This window comes from Ziziphus jujuba, chromosome 11 (genome assembly GCF_031755915.1).
Source record: "Ziziphus jujuba cultivar Dongzao chromosome 11, ASM3175591v1".
Classification (NCBI taxonomy): domain Eukaryota; kingdom Viridiplantae; phylum Streptophyta; class Magnoliopsida; order Rosales; family Rhamnaceae; genus Ziziphus; species Ziziphus jujuba.
In genome coordinates, this window is record NC_083389.1 from 4,871,255 (window position 1) to 4,893,434 (window position 22,180).

The following is a 22,180-nucleotide window of genomic DNA, read 5'->3' on the forward strand; positions in this document are numbered from 1 at the left end:
ATGTGGGGTGGGGATAGTGATGTTCCTATTAGAGAGGAGGAAGAGAAAGATTCAGTTTAAAGATCGAGTTTTAATTTGGTTGGGTTTTGGTGCTGGTTTTGTATTCTTTTGTAGTATTTATTTTCCAGTTTGCACTGTGATGTTGTTCAATTGTTTGTAGTATTTCTTTGGATGAAATGAACCCAAAAGAGATGAAGATGAAAGAGATGAACCTTAAACTCTTGGGTATTGGCTTGAAAGGTTCTTTGGTTTTTCTTCGAAGAGTGGATCAAGTTATTGAGAAGAATGGTTATGTGAAAAGACTTCAAATGCTCTTCAAAATGGGTTCATGTACAATACACATGTGTGTAAATGCTCTTCAATATGGGTTCATGTACAATACACCTGTGTTTGACGGGATAAAATTCAAGGAAATGAACAAAAGGATGAACGGTGTTGAAAAAAAATTAAGAGTTTGGAGATGAAATTTTGAAAAAGAAAAGGAAAAAAAAAAAAAGATTTTAGGACTCATTTTGTAAATTTCTCTATAGTTTGGAAATGCATAGTGATAATAATTTTAATATAATATTAAGTTCACTGTAGATTAGAGATTTGCAAAAAGTTGAACAGGGCTTCTTTAACACCACGGTAGACTTAAGTTAGGGCAGCCTTCAACAATTCTTTTTCATTTACGTTGGTTATGCTAGATGGTATACAAAATTCACCAAGAAAAGATAGATGGTATTACATAAAAAAACCTAATTCTCAATTAATTCCTTTTATTTCTAAAAGTTAATGGGAGGAGAACAAGTGATTTAGATTTTTCATATTATAATTGAATAGAACCTAGAGTTAAAATAGAATGTTACTACTAGATGCATGTAAAAATTGTATTTGTAATCACAGTAGAAAGTAATTCATCAACACAAAAATTTATGGAACAACTTCAAATCAAATATAATAACAACAACGAAGACAAAGATGATGAAAACAACAAATTAATGCAAATAGATTTATTAAGTTTTGAACAATTAAAGCTTAAGAGATAAATCAAGGTCTAGGTTTCCAAGAATATGACCGCTGCCGTTTTTTGCTTCATCACGAGGAGGGACATAATAATTATTATATGCGTTAGGGATTGGGATGCTAGTTATAGTACTTCCACTTGCACCATTATAAACGAAGCTTGCTGGCTCTGATTTTTCAACTAGCCGTTGAAACCTCCCATTTCCAGCCCTTTGAATTGTATGATGATCCCCTATTTTGAGTTGAGGCACGGGAAGAGGCAATGCAGTCTCTGGTTTCATTAACCAGCCTTTGCCCTTGCCTTTGGCTGTGGCTTTGGATCCTGCAGACCCTGTTGGTCCATCAGCAAGGGCCATGGCTGGATACAAGCGCGATCGCCTTCTATCAGCAATAATATTGTCTTCTAAGAAACTGGTACGAGTCGACATGCCCATCGTCACCAGTGTTGATCTTCTTCTTTGTCTAGCCGGCGCTTTCTCATATTTGTGGCCATTTTGATGCCCACCTAAGGCTTGAAAGCTTGAAAACTTTTTGTTGCAATATTTGCATAAGTAGTGCCTCCTCGTTGCCTTATTCACACCAACTTTGGAAGACTCCAAACTCAGTCTACCCTTCTCTTTGAGTTTAACATGATCACTACTGTATGGAACCTGTTTGACAGGGAAACAAAAAACAGTAGCCTTTTCTTCTTCCATGCCAAACTCTGAGTTTAAAGAGGAACGCTGGACGAATATATTTATATATATATATATATATACACACATATAAATATAAGGTGAGGTATACATTTTTGTGCTGTCCATACTGGCTACAGAGCAGTGATTATTTTGTGAAATAATGACTTGATATTGTCACTTTCTGTGTTATACATGGTAAGTGGCACCATGAAGCAGTCATTATTTTATGAAATTCTAACGAACGTAATGGCAAGTATCAAACACCGTGACCTGGAAATTGGAGTATATCTATCTCTATATGCAAGTTGGAAATTTGTTTCTAAACTTGACAGTTCCAACTGTGTTTACCCCTGTCCTACTTACTATAACCCACTCCAGATATAACCTCACTAGTTGCAAATAAGCTTTCTATAATATGGAAAACTAAAGCAATAAATTTAAGGTTTTCTCTCTCATGATTCAATCTTACAATAAGCCGAGGGATTAGCGACACCGTTTTCACGGTTAAGATGCCCTTAATTTGCTAATTACATCACCAATTCATCACCTTGAATTCTTTATTATCAGTTGTTTCCTTTTCCCAGACAAGGTCACAATAAGCGTAAGATGTTCCTTCATACGTGGGGAAAAATAGCAAAAATATGTTATTTCATATTGGCAAGACCAAATTTGATTGGGGTTGGAGCCAGATGGTCTATAAAGCCAAGGTTTTACAGCATCTACAAAAACAGAATGTTTCAACTGAAATACAGCAAGTACGTTCCTTGCTTTGCTCACATATCATTCAACAGAGAGTAGACGCACAAAAAATGCATCTAACAAGCAATTAAGATAACAAAACAAAACTAAGGAAAAAAGTTCCAGTTTACTTGCTACCACTACCATTGATTTCCTACCCGACAAATTGCACTCCGAGGTAGAAAACTGGAATTAGCCTAATAGATTCTCTCTGCCGTAGATACAGGACGAAGGAAGATAACAATTACGGTGATGTTGTCTTTGCTGCCACGCTCTGCAGCTTCTGTAGCCAGTCTCTTGGAGCACATCACAGGCTCTTTGACAGTGTCCCTGATTATGTTTACAACCTCTGCATTGCTAATGACATCCCATAACCCATCACTGGCCATTACCTGTCAAAAAACAAGAGATATTACATTTCAAGAAAGGATAGCAAAGACAAATTGAGAGTGGATTGCTTTCGAGATCATATTTTTTAGCAGTTTTCAGAAGTAAGTTCACGGAATGCCCATTGAACAGTGCTCTTCCTGCCCAACTTTATGTTGATGGAAATTATAAAAAGCCGTTGTCCAAAAAAAGCAAGAAAAAAAAGTAAAAAAGAAAAAGAAGAGAGAAGATCTACTCTGCAATCTCATATTCATTACAATTTAATAGCTACATGTAACTGCTATTCACCGAGGTAGTGATCCTTGCTCCTTACCAAAAATTCATCCTCTGCAGATAAAATAGTTTCCGTTATCTCAGGTTCCGCTGTTACAGCAGGCTTAAGATCATCATCACCAATAGAACGAGTCACCTGAAAAAGAATTCATTTAATTCTTTTACCCATGAAGGGAAAACTGCATGGGTACAGAATTTTAGTAAATAAATTACCAGTGGCTATTCATTCTCAGTTCTTACGAGATGCAATATCAGAAAGACAGGAGAATGTTATAATGTTTTGTATGAAAACATAGCAAACTGAGCAGAAAGCTTAAGAGAAACCTGGAGAGCAGCAGCGCCGACACGCCATGTATCAACCTGCCATTTCACTTGACCCCCTGCACTAAGAATCCGCTCTCTCTCCTCAAGACAGCTGGCAACATGATCCTAATATGTCAAAGTTAATTATTTTGAGGGAAATAGAGTATTATGGAAAATGGGGAGAGAACACAAAAGGTCGAACAGTTAATTTAACGAAGTTCCAGCTCACCTTGCTTAGAACAACAGGGTCACCAGCCCTACATAAGATTGTTCTGCAATCACCAGCATTAGCAACAAAAAGCTTATTCCTAACTATAAGAGAAGCAACTGCAGTGCAACCAGGATGCCAATCTTTCTGCATCACTCTCTTGGATTTACGATAAGATTCTAGCTCAGTTCTAAATGCAATATCAGTCTTGATGAATGCTTTAGATAATGCATCAGCAGGACTGCATTCACATGAATAATTATATTCAAATTTATTGAATGATACAAATATTAATACAAGATAATAAGAGGTTGAAAAGAAATTTCCAGAAGGAACCTGGTCAAAGAACCTAAAGCTTGCAGAAATCCTGGCAAAGCACGGGCTGAAAACTCAGCAGCTGCTGCACCTGCATGTTTAAAGCCACAATTATTGATTATTATTGCTAGACTGAAGAAATAGGACTGGACTATTTAGGAAACTACAGAAGGAAGAAAGCATGCTGACTCTTCTAGGAGCCTTTAAAAACTTATATTCTAAATACCTAGAGTTGTAAACTTCTTCCTAGATACCTAGAGTTGTAAACTTCTTCCTAACTTGGATAGAGATTATAAACTGGAATGACCCAAGGCATTTATAATGCAAGGAAATGCGTCAACTATAACAGTTTTATATGGTAAAAGAATGATTTTGCAACTTAATCAGTCATACATGAGTATCAACTCTCTACCTTTTTCATATTAATTTCACCGCAATTAACTACCATACACAGCAAATTAGGATCATATTAACATAGTCCTATTATTATTGAAAGTACATGATCATTAAGTACCTCTATGGCCATCAAATATAGCAAAAACATGGACATCTCTTTCATTGCAAACATGGGGAATTAGAAAATGAGTATCCTCCATGGTCTCCCTTCTCCCGCATGTAGCAAAGGATCCCCAAGATAATACTGGTTGGTATGCCAATGTATCATTAGATGACTCAAGCCAACTTGTCAAACTAGATTTGACTTCACGAGAGGCTTCCTTGGAGAAGCATTCTCCTTGAGTATACCAGTTAATACCCGCTTGAAAAGCTTGGAAGTTGTTGACATCTGTAGGCTGGTCACAAAGAGAAGTAGAAGGTTCACGAATGCCCAAATTTGGGACCTTCATCCTCTTTCTGTGTTCCAAAATCAAACCAAGCTCCACAATTATATCACTGAACGAGGGTCTATTTTGAGAAGTTGCATCCCAACATCTTTGTATCAGAGACAACAATGTTGATGGCACATCTGACTTAGGATCAGCAAGGGCTGGTCGCAATCCATCAGACACCACAGCTGCTGTAAGTTGCTGCTCAGTATAGCTCATCTCTAGCACAGTGTGGGCCTAACAGCAAGATATAGATGGATAATATATATATATATATATATATATCAATAAACTGATGGGTTTTACAATGACAAATATAGTTAACCTGGGCTTCAGCACGAAGATCGGTATATGGAACAACACCGGTAAGAACCTCACTGCAAGAGGATCATTCTGTTTATGTTTATAGAATAAAATAGAAAATAAATGAACAATATAATTTGCAATTTTGAAAACAATAAATTTGAGATGTGTCCCCTCAGCTAAAAATGTATGGCATCTCTAACTTAATTCTTTAAAGTAAATGAAATGTATATTAATTGACAGACTTTTAAACTGATGCACCAACATCAAGAAATTACAACATCTGATTAAGTGATTTTATGAAAGAGTTTATGCTATGCCAAGTGCAAAGAGATCTAAATTCTAAAGATAGGTTCTTCTAGGTTCTTCTCTTAGGAGACATCCATACATGGCATATCTCAAGCATGTTATGCATCCAATGTAGCCCATTATGTATCCAATAATTTTGCCCTACAATAAAACATAAAATAAGCTCTGAAACATCAGACATTGAGAAAAACCCAAGTAATATATCAGACTACATGTAGAGCTAGACATTGCTAATACCAAAAAAACAAAAATAATAATAAAAATAAATAAATAAATAAAACATAAAGTCAAACTTTATAAAAATATCTATTTTGACATAATCTAAGGCATCTAGATAAGTAAGATATTTCTTTTGTTGAAATTTTAAACCATGTATTTGATACTAATGTTTGGAAATGTAGGCCATAACTTCCATAAACTCAAATTTTATGAGCATCTATTTACATAAAACAGATCCTAAAATTACAGAATCTAGTATCAGTTGGTATAAAAAGCAGGTTTAACCAACTATGTTAATGATAGATATCAAAGTAGAAACAGCCATTTCTTTAATTCTGTCTGCATTATTTGCATATTTAAACAGCATATGTGTTTAGCACGATCTTAAGTTCTCACTTGATTGATACACCAAAACTGTAGACATCTGACTTTTCTGTATGCACTTCCTTCTTTAGTATTTCAGGAGCCATGTAAATCAACGTGCCAACCATATTTTTTTTATGAAAACCACCAGTAGGCTTTCCAGATGACCTCCAGGTTTCAATAGAAACTTTTCTGATGTCTTCCTTGTGTTCTGCCAGACCAAAGTCTGTTAGGTGCGGATGAAGATCTTTGTCAAGCTGCATAACAGAGCAAATTGATTGCTTTAGTTACAAATGAAGATCGAAAGGTCGAAAGGAAATTCAAACCAATTTAATCAGGGAACTTCAAACGTCATTAAGAGATCAGAATACTTATGATAGACATGTACAAGAATGTTGGCTGGCTTCACATCCCTGTGCAAAATCCCAAGATTATGCAGATACTGCAAAGCCTTGGCTGGAAAAAAGGAAACAAATTAACACAAAACAAGCTGATTATACAATCCCATTGAACCAGTTATATAACTTATTCATGTACCATCAAAATTATTATATTTTCTCCTTAATTTCCCATGCATAATTTTTTTGCCACAGCATCAACATACCGCAAGGAAAAAATGGTAACTAACTTAAGAGAGCGTATATTAGGCAAGCAGAATGAATTTCAATGTGATACAAATCTATGAAGGTAAGTGTTAGCAAGAAAAGAAAGATAAGATGTATACATACATACATACATACTTACATACATACCCAAATGGAAAGCTATAGCGAGAACCTGGTCGATACCAGGGCTCCATTCTTGCACGTGTAATTTCTCGGAAAGATTTGGAGAATCGTAGAATTCAAAGAAATACATGTAGTTGGGTGGCTTTGCATGGGCTGCAACCAGTTTCGCTAGTCCAGGATGATCTAGATTACTTCAATATCATCAAAGAAAAGATAAACAGAACAAAACCATTTTACAAATTAGTGCTCAATTACATTAAAAGAAAAACAGAACAAAACCATTTTACAAATTAGTGCTCAATTACATTAAAAGAAAAACAGAACAAAACCATTTTACAAATTAATGCTCAATTACATTAAGATGTACATATAATATTAATCATTCAAAGTAATTTGGGGAGTGTAGAATTAAGAATACAACAATACAAGCATAAATATATGAAACATATAATGTATAGAAAGAGAGAGAGAGAAAGAGAAGCATAGAGCATACCATAGCAATTGCAGCTGCTTGTGAAACTTATCAAGGTCTTGAGAAGTAGACAAGATGGGTTTCTTGACAGCCACTTTTTTCCCATCCAAGATGGCTTCATAGACAACACTCTCCGCACCACGAGCAACAGGGGAGAGAAGAGTGTAAGAGGAAGGAGGAAGATGAAGAGGAATTGAATTGCTTCTACAACACCCCCTTATGCACGTGTTTGGCTCCTCAATTTCCATGCCCATCCCCATCCCAGGAAGGAAGTGAGGATTTATTTTATTACAAAAATGGAAACTTTGATTTTTGATTGGAAAAATATACCAACTTGGCACCCAGGCAGACAGACACAGTTTAAAGCTTTATTTTTAGAGAAATAAAAAGAAGAAGAAAAACAAAATACAAAAAGCAGGTGCTTTCCATGGCTTTGTACGACATCCAGGTGAGGTGTATGGAAGTTTCGCTCCGTCTGATTCGATCGACCGCATGTTTCTGGCCACGTTTTCTAATTCCCAACCGTACATGTTTTATTTATTTATTTATCTATTTTTTTAAGTACTTGCACATTTGTATACTCCATCTCAATTTCTTTTTGCGGGAAAAAAAAAAAACTCAAATATGACATCTATTATAACATTATGTGTATATATATATATATATTAATTATAGATTATCACATTATTTTTAACACAGTTTGGATTTTTTTTTTTTTTTTTTGGAGGAAACATAGTTCGATTGAGGAAGGACACTTTTATATATATATATATATATATATATATATATATCTGATAAATTATATGTTAAAATTTATGAATGTAGAATTAAGGTAAGATAAAAATTGTTTTATCGTCAATATTATAAAAAAAGGTTATTAATTATGTTAGTACTTGAGTTGCACTTTGCTTTTAAATATAAATTTCCCTTTTACGTTTTGGTCTTTAAAGCTATTTTGTAATATAATTTTTAGTAGTTTTAGACATGTAATGGATGAACTAAAACAAGAAAATAATGAAATTATAAAATAAAACACAACTCCGTAAGGTTCTCTTCTCTGTAATGTCAAGTGCACCATACAACTTACTCAGCAAAAGTAAAAAAAGAAAAAAAAGAAAAAAAAAAAGCACTAACATACAACTTGAAACTGTTGAAAATAGACTAAAAAATAATTTAAAGGTTAAAATGCATTTAAAGTTTAGAAACCAAAATAGTAAACAAAAAAATATTGAAGGAGTAAAGTGAAATTATAGATAAAGTTTAGAAAGTAGTTCAGCTAAAAAATAATAATTTAAAAAAAAAAAAAAAGGAAAAAGGAAAAATAATTCGACATTATGTATATTAAAAATTACAAATAAAAAAGAGAATTTTGTACATGTAAATTCATAGCAGAAAAAGGGTAGCGTGAAAGTCTATGATTCCGCAACTACCATTCAAATCAAAATTGTAGAAGAAAGTTGAGATTTGTTTGGTGATTTGTTGTCTGCGATCAAAACCAAGAAGGAAAAAAGCATAAGGGGGGAATTAGGGAGAAGTGGGGAAAGCATGAAGGTAGAACGTATGTTATTGAGCGTCGCGATTGTGGTTTGCTGGCTCTACGATTCAGGTGTTTGTAGAGAAGATCCATCCATAAGGATGAAACTCGGTGGAATCCATGACTGCAGGGGTTCTCACAACACCGCCGAAATCCAAGCCCTCGCTCGCTTCGCCGTCCAACAGCACAACAGCCAAAAGGTTAAGCTTTTCCCTTTTTTTTTATTCTTATATTTATATATACAATTAAATACCTTTTTATTAATATTCAAATTTCATCAAAAATCTATCCTTAATCTCATTTTCCTCTTTAGCATTATCGCATATAGTTCGTACTTGATCTTTATTTATTTTTTAAGGTAAGTATAAACACCAAAAGCGGATTTCAAATACATAAATGGATTATTAAACTGCTGTTGCCTGCTATTTAATTATGTGTGTATGAAATATGAATTGGTTTTGTTGTGTGCCTACTTTTCAGTAATATTGGTTCAATTTTTATACAATTTTCTTTTGTGGAAATTTATTTTGTCAATTTTGGTATCACGTGTAGAATGCCCTTCTTGAGTTTGCGAGGGTGGTGAAGGCTAGAGAACAGGTTGTTGCTGGGAAGATTTACGATCTTACTCTCGAAGCCATGGATGCCGGTCAGAAGAAGCTATATGAAGCTAAAGTTTGGGTAAAGCCCTGGATGAGCTTCAAGCAGTTGCAGGAGTTCAAATATGTCCATGACGTCTCTTCTTTTACCCCTTCGGACCCCGGCCTTAAGCAAGGTAATCCTTGCCCATTTGCCTCTTTGAATTGTATGAAAGTGTTTCACTTTTTGTGGCTTTGTAGAATGCCACGAAGAAGAATGCATGAGCTTGGAAGATAAATTTTGAAGTAGCGCTTGTTTTCTTTTATTCATTTGCTTGTTTTCAAAAAAGATGCTGTCAGTTGGTTTGCTTAAGATGGTATTGTTAGTGTAAGTATTTCTTTTTCATTGTTTCACAATTGATAGTTTATTTGGACGACTATTAAAATAACAAAAAAGGGTTGTTTAAGTTGCATCTTTTTTTTTTTTTTTTTTCTGTTTTTTTCTTCTTTTTTTTTGCCTTTTTCGTCCTAACTGTGTCTATGTTATTTTCTCCTAAGTTTGTGTGTTCAGCAACGTATCCCCCTTTGGATATTGTGTGGAAAGTTTGTGTATAAATAGAATGAAATCCATAACCTGAACAATGTGGGAGATCATATGGTGTTGTGAAGACTAATCGGTCTGCAGCTCACCCATGTAAATTGACCTTGTGAATTTATTTTGGTATAAAATTTGTATCTTTGTTTGGGTGAAGAAAAACTTCCGCACTGAAACTAGAATGTTTATTTTGGAATTTATATAATTTGGAAAACCTTTCAATCTTAATAGATTATAAAATTTTAACTGTCCCCCTCATATTTAGTAAGCTTTGGCCCAATATTTGGCCGGTTATTATCAAGTTAACTAAACTAATTTGCCTAAATCTTGTTTGTGAATAATCTATGAATTTATTTTCCTTCTTCTTATACCTCCCTTCCCTTTCGTCTTTTCTCCTTTAAGTGTGTAGGGATGTTTGAGGACTGAGGAAATCTTTCTTTTTTTCAATTAGTAACTACTTTTCTTCATGACTCAGGCAGATATTTTCCTGTCAACTTGAAAGGGTGAATACAACGGATTAGGCTCTTCATAATTTGCCTTTGGCTGTACAGGGTTCGTCAACTGTACATTATTTGTTTTGATGATTTATGAAGTGGCCATTCCTGTTCTGCAGCATTGCATGATAATTAGGAATGCCTTTTAAATGTTTTTGTTGAAGTATGCTTACGAACATTTATTTTATGCTTATCTTCTTAATTTTAGTGTATTCATTATATTTGCTTTTGATAGTAATGGATGTAGCATCCTGAAAATACATTTACCTGCTAATTCTCATTGCTGTGTACTGCTATCAATTTATGTTGTATGTGTGGCCAAATCAGTTTCTTTTCAAAATTCGGAAACATGAAGTTTTGGCTTCATCTGCTATGTGAAAGTTTCTAAGTCTCTAAAATCCGAACCCATATTCCTTTTTCCTGGGAACAAAGCGTATACTGTACTCACTTTGCACCTTACTTGAAAAAAAAAGAAAAAAAAAAAAAGAAAGAAAAAAAAAAATTTTCTCTAATTGCAATGCCATGCATTGAATTAGGTGTGGCTTGTTTAGAAATAGCATTTGGAAGCCTTGCTCCTGGGAAATATACCAAATTATGTTTGTTTTTGGTTTATTTGTTATGAGATAGCACATTAATAGACTAATAGTGATTAACTGGGCCATGGAACAGGATGGCAAGCAGTGCCAATTCATGGTACTGATGTCCAAGATGCAGCGCATCATGTTGTTATGACTCTCCAGCAGAAGTCAAATTCTTTGTCATCGTACAAGCTTTTAGAGATCCTTTTCGCTAAGGCCAAGGTTGTTTCTTTCACTTATTCGGTTCTGTTTCTATTTTCACTCTCTCCTGTGCCTCCACCCACCACCCCAAAGCCTCTTTAGCATGTTAGCCTCTGTAATGGTCCTATCAGAAGCTTGACTTATTACTGAGGGAAATTGCTTTTGTGGATTACAGGTGATTGAAGATTATGTGAAGTTTGAGTTGCTGCTGAAAGTGAAGAGGGGTATCAAGGAAGAGAAGTTCAGAGTTGAAGTAAATAAGAACATAGAAGGAAAGTTCTATTTGAGTCAGATGGAACAGGATAGCTCCTAAACTGAGTAATCACTTTTTTATGTTAATAAGATGTAGTGTGGATCGATGGTGCTCTCTAATAGAAAGTAGACTGCTTTTGGCAAGTCATTAGCCAATTATGTGTATATTTGTGAAATATAACGGTTAGTAACTTTGGTTGAAATGGATTTGGGTTGTAGATCTTCTTCCCTTCCCTGCCCTGGCTGTCTGTTGTGTATGGTTCTCATCTTTAATGGTAGTCGTAGGAATCCAGTATTTCCTTGTATCAAAACATTGGATTGATAATAGTAAATGATATTATACTATCCACCCAACTGATTATACCAGTTGGTGTTACATATCATGTTACATTTATGCCATAGCAGACTCAATATCATAGTCATAGATGATTAAAAACAAAAACGGAGCTGATTTCTGACAATGTTTTGTTGATGTTGATTTTTGCTGGGTAAGCGAAGTATCGGTGACTGGAAAGTTTCCATTGGTTTGAAACTTCATTCGGTCGGCGGTGCTGTAGATATAACTGTCGATGGATGATCTTTCTTATGTCTGATGAAGAATAACAGAAAGTTTACGCTTCTTTACAGTCGTACACATATACACTAGTCGATGTTGTGATGCACTATTAATGCTTTGGTTTTTTATATTATTATTATTAATGTTTGTTTTCCCAAAACATCAACATAGAGAACTCGGCCCCATACAATCTAAGGCAGATATGGAATTTTTGTGTCTATAACGAAAAGAGAAAGAGAAGAAAAGAAAAGAAAAATTACATTACATATCATGGTAGGGCAAACGTTTGTACAAGTGAGACGACGGGAGCCTCGGGGTGGGGACAGCCTGGAGTGGGGTCCTCATGTAAGTGACGAGTCCTGGGCTTTCGGACATGTCCATCTCCTCGGGCTTAACCTCATTAGGTGGGCTCCAAGAGAAATGGTGGAGCAGATGGCCCAACATGGAGGTGACGAGATTGATACCGAGCTGGGCGCCGGGACACACCCGACGACCGGCCCCAAAGGGGAGCAGCCTGAAATCATGACCCTTCATGTCAACGTCCTCCTCGAGGAAGCGTTCGGGTCGGAACTGAAGCGGGTCTTTCCAAAGAGCAGGGTCACGAGCAACGGCCCAGACGTTAACGTGGACGTTGGAGCCCTTTGGGATGTCGTAGCCGCCGACCTTGACGTTGGAGTTGGCTTTGTGGGGAAGCATGAGGGGGGTGGGTGGGTGCAAGCGCAGGGCTTCCTTGGCAACGCACTGGAGGTAGGGAAGGCTGGAGAAGTCGGGCTCGGTGAGGAGCCGTTGGAAGCCGATGACTCGGTCGAGCTCCTCCTGGGCCTTGAGTTGGACCCTGGGGTTCTTGATGAGCTCGGCCATGGCCCATTCGACGGAGATGGCGGTGGTGTCCATGCCGGCGGTGATCATGTCCCAGAGGAGGCCTATGATGGTGTCGTCGCTGAGGTCATACTTGGCCTGGAGAGTGAGCAAAGCGTCGACGAAGTGGTGCTTGGCGGCGCCACCAGAGGCATTGCGGGCCCGAGTGTGCTCGTCCATGATGGCCCTGGTGAGACGGTCCCTTCTGGCACCGTGCTTGGCGAAAGCTTCTTCCTCGAGCGGGAACATCCAGCGCAGCCAGGGGATGTGCTCTGCCATGGCCAGGGAGGCCCCCAGCTTGAGTCCATTGGCCACAATTGCCTTGAATTCCACTCCTTGCTCGTCCATTATCCCCTCCGAATTCACAAACCTCTTCCCAAATGCCAGTCGTGTTATGTTGTTGAATGCCACTGCTCCTAAGTACTTCTTCACCACCAAGCTCTTTCCACTGTTTTCTGAGCATTCAATCCAATCCAATCAATTGGTATAATTTTCATTCATTCAATCACTCTCATCACTCGCTCTTATTATTATTATTATATTTTTTTAAACATCTTCTAACGTAGTACTTTTTTACAAATTATTTTTTATTAGTATGTATAACAACAACATCAACAACAACACCACACAGGTGGCATTGCCTAATGCCTGCCAAAACGACGCCAGCAAGCCTGACCTTTGAGCATCACTAGAACATTATTTAAAAAAAAAAAAAAAATCACTGTGCACCCGCCCCCGCCTAAATTGGTTATTTAATCCCCCCACCACCCCCGCTCTACGCATCACATTATGTGGGCCCCAGTTACCAACTTACACGGCTATTTATTATTTCTTTAATGATTTCTTTCTACGAACATGATTGTGTGTTTATACAAAAACTTCATTTTATAGATTTTATAAAAATTTTATAATAATCCAATGAAATTTTTAGATTTAAAATTAGATTTTATATTGATAAATTTTTTTTCACAATTTTACTGTTAAAATTTTTTCAAATCCAATAAAATTTAAAATTTTTTTAAATTAATGATCTTTTAAATACTATCAGATTTTAAAAAAATTCTACAAAATTCTAATTGAATACACCTAAATTTCAATAAACTTTTATAAAATCTATTAAAATTTCAATTAAATATTATTAAATTTATATAAATTTTTTTAAAATCTAAATAGAATATCTCTAAACTTTTAAAAAATTTTAAAATTTTTAAAATTTTAAATTAAATACACCCCATTTTCTAATCGAATCAACAGTATCATACATTTAATATCACATCCATCGGACTCATTTCGACTTTGGATCTACTACATCTTTTTATTCATTTGATTAATAAATTGATGTGGCATTGGCAGCATCTCATATATAACTGTCAACATTAAAGTGTAGGATATATATGATATATAGATAATCATGTGTGTTTTAAGATACTGTACTATATATAGAAAGAGGGGGAAACGAAAAGAAATAAAATTAAAAAAAAAAAAAAAAAAGAATGATCAAGGAAATTACGAAAAACAAAAAAATAAAGAAGTAATTAATGAAAATGAAAGAAAAATAGAAGGTGGAGCCAGGGTAGGTATGGGGAGGGGGAGGGTAATAGGAGGTACCAGGATTGGTGCAGTCGTTGAAAATGGATTCAACCATGGCGGTAACCTCATCTTCTCGAATGGGACGAAGAGCCTCAAGCCTCTTAGGAGTGAAAAGCTCGAGGGTGCATACCTTCCTGACCTTAACATAGTGGGGTCCATAGTCAGCCCAAATGAGGTCCTTCCCATCTCTGCTAAACTTAGCGGCGGATCTACTCCTATGCCTATCAGCAAGCTGCTGGTCATGTTCCTTGAGCACTTCCTTTGCCAACTCCGAGTTGGAAACGATGACGTTCAGCGTCGATCCGAACCATACCGAAATGATGGGCCCGTAGGCCTGAGCCCATTCCGCAAAGCATCGGAACCTCACTGGCTTTATGTCGTAGAGGTTACCCACGATAGGCCATGGACGGGGCCCTGGAGGGAGCTTGAATCTCAGCCGCCAGTACACACTGTATGCAAGGATCACTACTATGATGATTCCAGCTGGGATTGAGATTATTGTCGTTATTACGGGTAGAAGATCAAGAAGAGCCATAGAAGAATAATCAATCAATTAAATTAATTCCGAGGAGATCGATTACGATTCAGGCCACGGAGGAGGGTTTTTCTCTTTTTTTGTTTTTTTTTTGTTTTTGTTTTTGTTTTTGGGGGATTTATATATATATATATATATATATATGGATATGGTAGGTTCATATATATAATATATGGAGAGGGAGTTGGTGATGGATGCTGTTGATCTGTATGTAATTCAGTATTTTAATTTATTAGTTGTTTAAATAAAACTACTAAATAAATAAACTAATAAAGTTGCAGATCAATTCGATTTCTTTTGGACTTATATATGTGTGTGTGAAAGAGTGAAAAAGGTGCATCCAATTCCAACTTCCAACCCACCATCCAAATATCAAAATAAGGACGTTGTTTTTAGTTTTTACGCGAGAGCAAACCAATCATGGAAGCGCGTGTCTCAGACGCTGGGCTGGAGCACACGGGGTTTGAAAAGTTCTGTGGTTTGGTGGTTGGTGAGGTTGGAATTGGGAGGAGAAGACTTCTATTTTCAATAAGCAGCCGATACTAGAGATAGCCAGTTGCATTGAGGAATCAAAGGTTGGTGAAGGAATTACAACTAGAAGACTAATCTCTGATCACTCTCACGATTGAGGAATCAGGACAGTCCAACGTGCACTTTTGTTCCTTTCTTTTTTTAAATCTCCTTGAATATGGTAAATTTGCAACTTTCATGGTAAATTTGTAACTTTAGTTTTTAATCACTTTAACTTATCATCTTACGATCACATAGTGAGGTGTTCTACCTTTTCCATCCACACCTTTAAAATTATAAAATTGTGGGTTTAAGATATGCTTCTCCTTTTAAATTAAAACTTATCGCTATAATTATTATTAAACAAAAAAAAAAAAAAAGAAAAGAAAAAACCTTACTATCTTTTGTAATTTAGACAATAAACATCAGCGAAAGAAAAATCGCTCCACCTAGAGAAACTGGTACTATCTTCTCGTCTATATAATTAGGAAAATGAAAGTTCCCTTCCCTATCAAGCTAGCTAATATTTTCAGCAAAGGAAGTTAATAAGCTTTTGTTTTACATTTTCCCTAGAAGGGAAATGAAACAAATGCAAAGAAGATAGATATTGACAAATCAGTCAAGTATCGCTACATACACATCTATATATAAAAAGGATTAGATTTCATTAATATATGAAACATTAATTGATTTTAAGATGATTTGTAATTATTAAGGTAATTGGTGGCGAGGTCAGTTGGGACCCTCCTTAATATGTGTAAAATTAAGTACGGTCTACTGAAACTCTTTTCTTTTTCTAATTAACAATTATATACCAGAACAAGAGAAACAGAAAAATATAAGTTTTTATTAGTTGATGAAAGTGGGGGTCTTGAATCTTCAAAGAAGTTGCGGTGGGTTGGGTTGGATTGGGTGAATTTGGCTGGATTGGTTTTTGGTGGATCTAACTGAGTACAAAAGTTAGTGGCGCAAGGGACCCATTTGGAGTTGGTGGTGGGTTGGTGAGATAGGGAAATGTATTGCATATGTTTATGGCAACTCTATAATATTTCTGACTGAAAAAGATGGTTAAAATAGATTGAACAAAAAAAGTGAATCGTAAACCTTAAGCCTCCGGTGACCTAAAACACACACCCATTAAATTTTAATTTTAATCAATATTTTATAATAATATTATATTCATCATGACGAATGCATGACCAAAAATATATTAAAGTGAACAATACAGAGGTCATCACTATCATTATTTTTTTATTTTTGGTGAAACGCTATCTTTATTTTCTTTGGTGTAGTAGGTGTAGCACAAGTAATATGCTAACCGACATCATAAAATTTTGGATAAGGTTGCCCACGGTTTCAATACACCATCATTTTATTAAATATGATATGCGAGTTGAACATATATATATATATATATATATGTTTATGCATATGTAGGTCAACAAATTACTTCACTATTCGATTTCCAAATTAATAAGCGACAGTTGTAATTCAATAGTTTGTCACAAGTCACATACTATATAATACTTCTTCTACCCGTGAAATAATCAGACTGAAAAAAAAACAACCCAAAAAAAAAAAAAAATATGAAGAAGAAGAAAAGAAAGTAAAACGTGTTTGTTTCTTAGAGGCGCCTCCTACCCGACAAGCCCCAAGAGCACGGTGAGGGCAAGAGTACTGATAATAGTTCGTTCCTGGTATAATACATGTAAGAGCAAATTTACGAGCTGAACCATCTACCTAACACAAAATTTTTCTTTATTTATTTATTTGTGGCGTTTTCATTGAGTTTTTTCTGGCTGCAGTAGAAGAAGCATATCTTTGAGACCAATCTTGAGGTTTTGTGTAAAGCAATCCCCAACCTCACAATTTATCAAATGGTAGACTAGACTTCCTCCATACCTATTATATGTGTGTGTATGTATATATATATCATTTTGCAGTAACAAAGTAGATTGGAAAAGCCCATGCAGATTGCACACAAAACCACTTGGGCTAAAAACATTCTATCTACCTACAAGTTACCCCCAAAAAAAACATAAAAAAGGGCAAATTGCTCGGACTACTTGTTGGTCGGCATTGTAGTAAGAGCAGTGCAGTGCATCTAGCTGCCTGAATCACACCAATCATTTGACAGTTGATAACCTGCAGGATCACCACAGAGCTTAATTGGCAGGTACTGCTCGTTCACAGTGTTTTTTGCTACTTACCCATATATCCTTGCAAACATGGTGCTGAAAATCTCCGATTGATATCGGGTATATTCTCTTTGCTTATCTTTTAACTCCTTGTGCTCAAGCTTCACATCTCTGATAATTCAAAATAACAATAATAAAAATTTTAACCTTTAGGTAACTTGCATGCATGTAAGAAGCCTCCACCGAATATTACAAGTTATAAACCTACTCAAAAAGATTAACTAGATGCGAGCGAAAAAGGAAGAACGCAGCCTGATTTCTCATTTGTTTTTCTTCTTCTTCTTGATTGGTTACCTGTTGTTTGGAGCAATAGTTAATGCGGTCTTGATATCTGCCTCGGCCTTTTCAAATTCAGAAACTTGTTTATATGCTTGTGATCTCCTGTACAGAGCTTTGACATTGAATGGATCGATTTCTAAGACCTGCCACGGATGCAAAAGTATTTGTATGTCATACAGTATGCCTATATGTAAATTCATGTGAAATGTCAATTATACATATTTGGACTCATGGAAATAGTTCCTGGAGAAAAATTAAAGAAATTTAAACCGGTTCATGTTAATATCATATCAGAGGATTTGAAGCACAGTATTGGTGGGTACAGGGAAGGATGAAGAGGAAGGACGTAAGTTCTAAAATGACACTGAAATTCCATTGGAATTGACCGCCATTGAATAATCAGAGAACCCTCATCAATCCCAACCGTTCATCTCATTTCGGATATAGCATTCATAATAAAGAAGATGCAACTGCATTATGTATTTCCGGAACAGAGGATTATCACGAGCCAGACTAACATATCAGTAAGATTGTGTATCCTAAAGTTGCCTGGCCTGGGGACTGGTATGAATATGACAATGTAGCTATATGCCGCCTCCATCATAGCTTACTCCACAGATCACAGCCCGAAAGAATATCTATTTGACAAGCAAATCATCTATTACCAGTCATTGCTCTTTTGATAAGTTTATGAACAAGTATGCATGAGGCGGCAATGGCTTACTTAAAAAGCCATACTTCAACATGCAGCACGGTTATCAGCAACCCTCCTAACCAATTGTGCAAATCTCTCTCCTTTTATCAAGTGGAGGAGGCTTCCAGATCAAACCCATGGATGATGGGTGGGCAAAGTTTGAGTGGAAAAGGGCTTGTAGGTGTAGGCACCATTATGATTTTCCATTTTTGATGCAAGAAAAATGCCAGCACTATTATGTCCAAAAGGGAGAGAGGTTCAGAAAGCAAAAAACCTTTGTACACAACCTTGAAGCTTCATGATACTCCCCCAGTTTAAGTTTACAAGCCGCATTGTTTAAATTGCACGATAGACGCAACGAATCTGCTGCACGCTTCTCATCTTTGGTGAAAGAGTGGTCAAAGTCCACATAATTTGCAGCCTGCAAACAGGAGTTAAGCACATATTTCATCTTTCATATAATGTAATACTAATTGGAACATTTATGAACCTCAATCCAAACTTCAGATGCATATTAGATGACTTTCTTTTTCATATTTTTTAGAAGCACGCCAATATTTTCCAGCCTTAAATAGCAAATTTCCATTGTGCTTCTTTCTCTCACAAGCTTCCATTTTCTCATGTGTGTCCATCTTCCAGTATGGCTTCTCCTGTACACAAGAAATTAACAAATATTAGGTCAACAGAAAAAAGCAATATTTCAACTACTTATGTTAGTTTCTTCTCCTGCATAGCATTTTCCTTTCTACGTAAGATTATGAGTGCATGACTAGGCAATACAAACTGGAAGTAAGCGTGATATTCGGGAACAATCTATTGGTGAGCAAAGCTTAATAGTCAATGTATCTTCAGACCTAAAGCAACATAATCTGAAAAAAGAAATTTATGAATCTTGACATAACATGTGCAAGAAGTACCTGCATTTGAATGCAATGTGAAAAGTTATGTTAACAAAGATATCGCATATAGAAGTTACACGCTATAAGATTCCGGAGCATATTGACCTTTGTGAAGTCGATCAATTGGACTTCATAATGTAGTGCTGAAGATGCAGAAACCAATCCTGAAGCACCGTAGCTACCTAAATATTCTGCATCGACAGTCACAAGGGCTTGCTCACCTTTCTTCATTGTTATGATTGCTCTTTCTAAACCCTCATTTATTTGTTCTGTGAAGGTTAGAATAAAGCAGTCAAAGTTAGGTATAACGAGAAAATCATATCCTTGTGGTGGATTCTCAAGGGCCCCATGACAATCAAATACCTTGTAGACTTACAAACACAAAAGGTTCTTCTTCAGATCCCTTCCTCTCCATTACCGATCCATCATCAAGTTTACCAATATATATCACTAAAAAAGAGTACAGGATCAGGTTCTGCACTGTGAGAAAACTTAAGAAGTTAATTAGATAATAATATAGAAGCTGGATATACACGAGAAGCTACCTTTTACCAAGGAGCCTTCATTAGGACAATCAAATCCTTCACCGGCTTTTATGATCTTTTTAACCACCTTCCTATCTCCTGTTATATCAATCACACTCTTCCAGGATATAAGTTCAAGTTGGATGGCCATATTCGATGCAGATGAAATGCAACTTTCAGTGTTGGTAGTTCCGTTGACATCTTCTTTGAAGCCATCTGAAAACGTGCAACACAAGTGCTTCACAATCTCAGTAGGAGGCGTGGAGAAGAGAGGTAATTAAGACATGTTTTTCTTACAGCTCTAAAAAGCTTACATAAGAACTTCACAGCAAGTTCTGCTACCTCCCCTCTTCTCATTGTTTTCACCGCTATGCTTATTGCCGGGCATATACAAGCTGTCCTCATTAAAAGGAAATATAATATTAACTATCCTTAAGTTGACATGCAAGTTTATGATATTGTTCCAAAGTAAATCAGAGTGATTAGAGAGCAGAGCAAGTAGTTTTACTTACCATCACCGATATGGAACTCCGCACCCTCAGATTTGGTGACGAGCGTTCCATTCTCAAGCCTTGCCTCGTAATTAACTGAAAAAATTGAAAAAGAAGTTGTTGTTCTATGACAGATACGGTTGTCAGTGTATTAGTGTTCCCACAGAAGAAGCAAAAATTTGATAGAACCTAGCTATAAAGTTTTACCCATGTACACACAATTAGCAATTAAGTAAGATTTTGGCTTGCAGTATTGCCTGAACAACATATTAACTTTAACTTACAAATATCTATGGGAAAGTTATAAAGTAAAATTACAAAAAGCGAAGGATGGGAGTAGGAAATTTTAAGTACCTAAAACCTGATCAGCATCCCTAGGAGTAGCCCAGCCGTGACCATCCCTGGTTATCTTCTTGAAAAGTCCTCCATCGCCAGTGAGGTCCCTAATGGTGGTCCAGGAGAGCAGTTCAATATCAAAAAAGAGAGTAGAGGAGGGTGGGATGAAGGGTGGAGAACCAAGTTCACCATATGCCAGGTTGGGGGGTATGCTGAAGACTGCTCTCTCGCCTTTCTGCATTGTGGCAACCCCTTCATCCAATCCCTTGATTACTTCACCTGATCAAATTAGAAAAATAATAATAAATACATTTCTTCAATTAAGTAGTAAATAAATGATGAATTCTTGATTAGTAATAATAAGATTAAGACAGATATTATTCACTAAGTTACAGTAGTAGTAGTGGTGGTGGTGCTTACATTGGCCTAGTTTGAAGCATAGTGGAGTAGTTGTACTACTCGTAGTCCAATTTGTAATATTTCTAATGTTCTGATGATGAGTACTGGATTCATATTCAAGAGTAGCCCCTCCTTTAACCCACCCTCTGAAATGTACTGAAACATTAATTGTATTAATATCTATATCCATATATATATATATATATATAGAGAGAGAGAGAGAGCGAGATAGAGAGATTAAAGAAGAAAGTCGTTGCAATTACAATATCAATTGCAATATTGGGTTTTGATGTAGTTAATAATAATAATAATACCTTGGAGTTGGACCTCGTCTCCTTGCGAAGGAGATTGGCATGAGTAGTGGTAGTAGTTTGTTCCTTTCCTGAGAATCAGTTTTCTGAGGCCTTGCTTTCCGATTTCCATTCCCCAGTTGGAGAGCCGAGAGTCTGTCTCTCTGTCTTCAGCTTGCCACCCCCAACCAAACCAACAAGATAAGCCGTTGTTGGTTTCCCTCCTTTTGTTACGTTCGGTTAAGATTTTTCTCTCCACCATTGACCTCGCTGAGTTGACTCGGTTCCCTCTAATTGATACGACATCGTTTCTATTTTCGTCTCCTGGTGGCCCTGACATATAAAAAAACCTTTTTTTTGCTGTTTTTATTTTCATTCAGTTTATTTATTTGGTTTTTGACGTGTTTGTCTTCAAATTTAATATACAGTATACATTCATTTTCATTAATCTTCTTATTGAATCAACCCCCCCCCCCCCCCCCCCCCCCCCAAAAAAAAAAAAAAAAAGCCAGAAAGAGCTTAACTAGTACTTACTGCGGGGCAGGCTCTTATTAGATGGGAATACTGTAAGTACTAATGGCATTTTCATTGCAACTGCACTCATAGGATCGGAATTTGGCATCTCTATATATATATATATAGTATATAAGAACTTTGGAAAGATCTGC

General features: G+C 36.2%; 4 protein-coding genes and 1 long non-coding RNA gene across 6 annotated transcripts; 2 read left to right on the plus strand and 3 right to left on the minus strand.

Annotated features, from left to right (window-relative positions):
• Nucleotides 1-2,402: 2,402 nt before the first annotated feature.
• LOC107431518 (protein kinase and PP2C-like domain-containing protein) lies at nucleotides 2,403-7,641 on the minus strand. 2 transcript variants are annotated; one of them, XM_016042457.4, is made up of 11 exons: nucleotides 7,146-7,637; nucleotides 6,677-6,843; nucleotides 6,313-6,380; nucleotides 5,958-6,181; nucleotides 5,056-5,107; nucleotides 4,421-4,967; nucleotides 3,928-3,997; nucleotides 3,613-3,832; nucleotides 3,405-3,509; nucleotides 3,121-3,216; nucleotides 2,403-2,812 (listed from the first exon to the last, which is right to left on the minus strand). In XM_016042457.4, the coding sequence occupies exons 1-11, from the start codon at nucleotides 7,382-7,384 to the stop codon at nucleotides 2,618-2,620; spliced, it is 1,983 nt and encodes a 660-aa protein (XP_015897943.3). In that variant the 5' UTR covers nucleotides 7,385-7,637; the 3' UTR covers nucleotides 2,403-2,617. The 2 variants fall into 2 exon arrangements, 1 of the variants encoding a protein (XP_015897943.3); XR_003053248.3 differs by lacking the exon at nucleotides 2,403-2,812 and having other exon boundaries at nucleotides 3,170-3,216; nucleotides 3,405-3,495; nucleotides 7,146-7,641.
• An 840-nt stretch (nucleotides 7,642-8,481) lies between these two features.
• Nucleotides 8,482-11,698, plus strand: LOC107431536 (cysteine proteinase inhibitor 12). Its single transcript, XM_016042480.3, has 4 exons — nucleotides 8,482-8,858; nucleotides 9,211-9,430; nucleotides 10,992-11,122; nucleotides 11,277-11,698. Exons 1-4 carry the CDS (start codon nucleotides 8,670-8,672, stop codon nucleotides 11,412-11,414), a joined length of 678 nt encoding a protein of 225 aa, XP_015897966.1. The 5' UTR covers nucleotides 8,482-8,669; the 3' UTR covers nucleotides 11,415-11,698.
• A 305-nt stretch (nucleotides 11,699-12,003) lies between these two features.
• Nucleotides 12,004-15,105, minus strand: LOC107431535 (cytochrome P450 98A2). The gene is made up of 2 exons (XM_016042479.4): nucleotides 14,376-15,105; nucleotides 12,004-13,222 (listed from the first exon to the last, which is right to left on the minus strand). The coding sequence occupies exons 1-2, from the start codon at nucleotides 14,890-14,892 to the stop codon at nucleotides 12,171-12,173; spliced, it is 1,569 nt and encodes a 522-aa protein (XP_015897965.1). The 5' UTR covers nucleotides 14,893-15,105; the 3' UTR covers nucleotides 12,004-12,170.
• A 1,804-nt stretch (nucleotides 15,106-16,909) lies between these two features.
• LOC132800089 (uncharacterized) lies at nucleotides 16,910-17,888 on the plus strand. Its single transcript, XR_009635000.1, has 3 exons — nucleotides 16,910-17,110; nucleotides 17,208-17,660; nucleotides 17,754-17,888. It is a non-coding gene; the product is annotated as an uncharacterized LOC132800089 (long non-coding RNA).
• Nucleotides 17,272-21,786, minus strand: LOC107431512 (70 kDa peptidyl-prolyl isomerase). Its single transcript, XM_060813068.1, has 12 exons — nucleotides 21,537-21,786; nucleotides 21,244-21,378; nucleotides 20,842-21,102; nucleotides 20,509-20,583; nucleotides 20,311-20,391; nucleotides 20,018-20,212; nucleotides 19,836-19,922; nucleotides 19,578-19,741; nucleotides 19,100-19,223; nucleotides 18,848-18,993; nucleotides 17,895-18,022; nucleotides 17,272-17,711 (listed from the first exon to the last, which is right to left on the minus strand). The coding sequence occupies exons 1-12, from the start codon at nucleotides 21,772-21,774 to the stop codon at nucleotides 17,609-17,611; spliced, it is 1,737 nt and encodes a 578-aa protein (XP_060669051.1). The 5' UTR covers nucleotides 21,775-21,786; the 3' UTR covers nucleotides 17,272-17,608.
• Between the last annotated feature and the right edge of the window lie 394 nt (nucleotides 21,787-22,180).

What these genes read in the sequence shown, in the direction of transcription:
- LOC107431518 (XM_016042457.4), bottom strand. Translation starts at nt 7,384, where the DNA reads ATGGGGATGGGCATGGAAATTGAGGAGCCAAACACGTGCATAAGGGGG. An exon ending in TATATTTGATGGCCATAGAG is followed by an intron (nt 3,998 to 4,420) that starts GTACTTAATGAT and finishes TTAAACATGCAG; the next exon opens with GTGCAGCAGCTGCTGAGTTT. An exon ending in GCTTTAGGTTCTTTGACCAG is followed by an intron (nt 3,833 to 3,927) that starts GTTCCTTCTGGA and finishes ATGTGAATGCAG; the next exon opens with TCCTGCTGATGCATTATCTA.
- LOC107431536 (XM_016042480.3), top strand. Translation starts at nt 8,670, where the DNA reads ATGAAGGTAGAACGTATGTTATTGAGCGTCGCGATTGTGGTTTGCTGG. An exon ending in AACAGCACAACAGCCAAAAG is followed by an intron (nt 8,859 to 9,210) that starts GTTAAGCTTTTC and finishes TATCACGTGTAG; the next exon opens with AATGCCCTTCTTGAGTTTGC. An exon ending in TCCTTTTCGCTAAGGCCAAG is followed by an intron (nt 11,123 to 11,276) that starts GTTGTTTCTTTC and finishes TGTGGATTACAG; the next exon opens with GTGATTGAAGATTATGTGAA.
- LOC107431512 (XM_060813068.1), bottom strand. Translation starts at nt 21,774, where the DNA reads ATGGTGGAGAGAAAAATCTTAACCGAACGTAACAAAAGGAGGGAAACC. An exon ending in ACTTGCTGTGAAGTTCTTAT is followed by an intron (nt 20,213 to 20,310) that starts GTAAGCTTTTTA and finishes GCACGTTTTCAG; the next exon opens with ATGGCTTCAAAGAAGATGTC. An exon ending in TTCTAAAAAATATGAAAAAG is followed by an intron (nt 18,994 to 19,099) that starts AAAGTCATCTAA and finishes CCTGTTTGCAGG; the next exon opens with CTGCAAATTATGTGGACTTT.
- LOC107431535 (XM_016042479.4), bottom strand. Translation starts at nt 14,892, where the DNA reads ATGGCTCTTCTTGATCTTCTACCCGTAATAACGACAATAATCTCAATC. An exon ending in CAACGACTGCACCAATCCTG is followed by an intron (nt 13,223 to 14,375) that starts GTACCTCCTATT and finishes TTGAATGCTCAG; the next exon opens with AAAACAGTGGAAAGAGCTTG.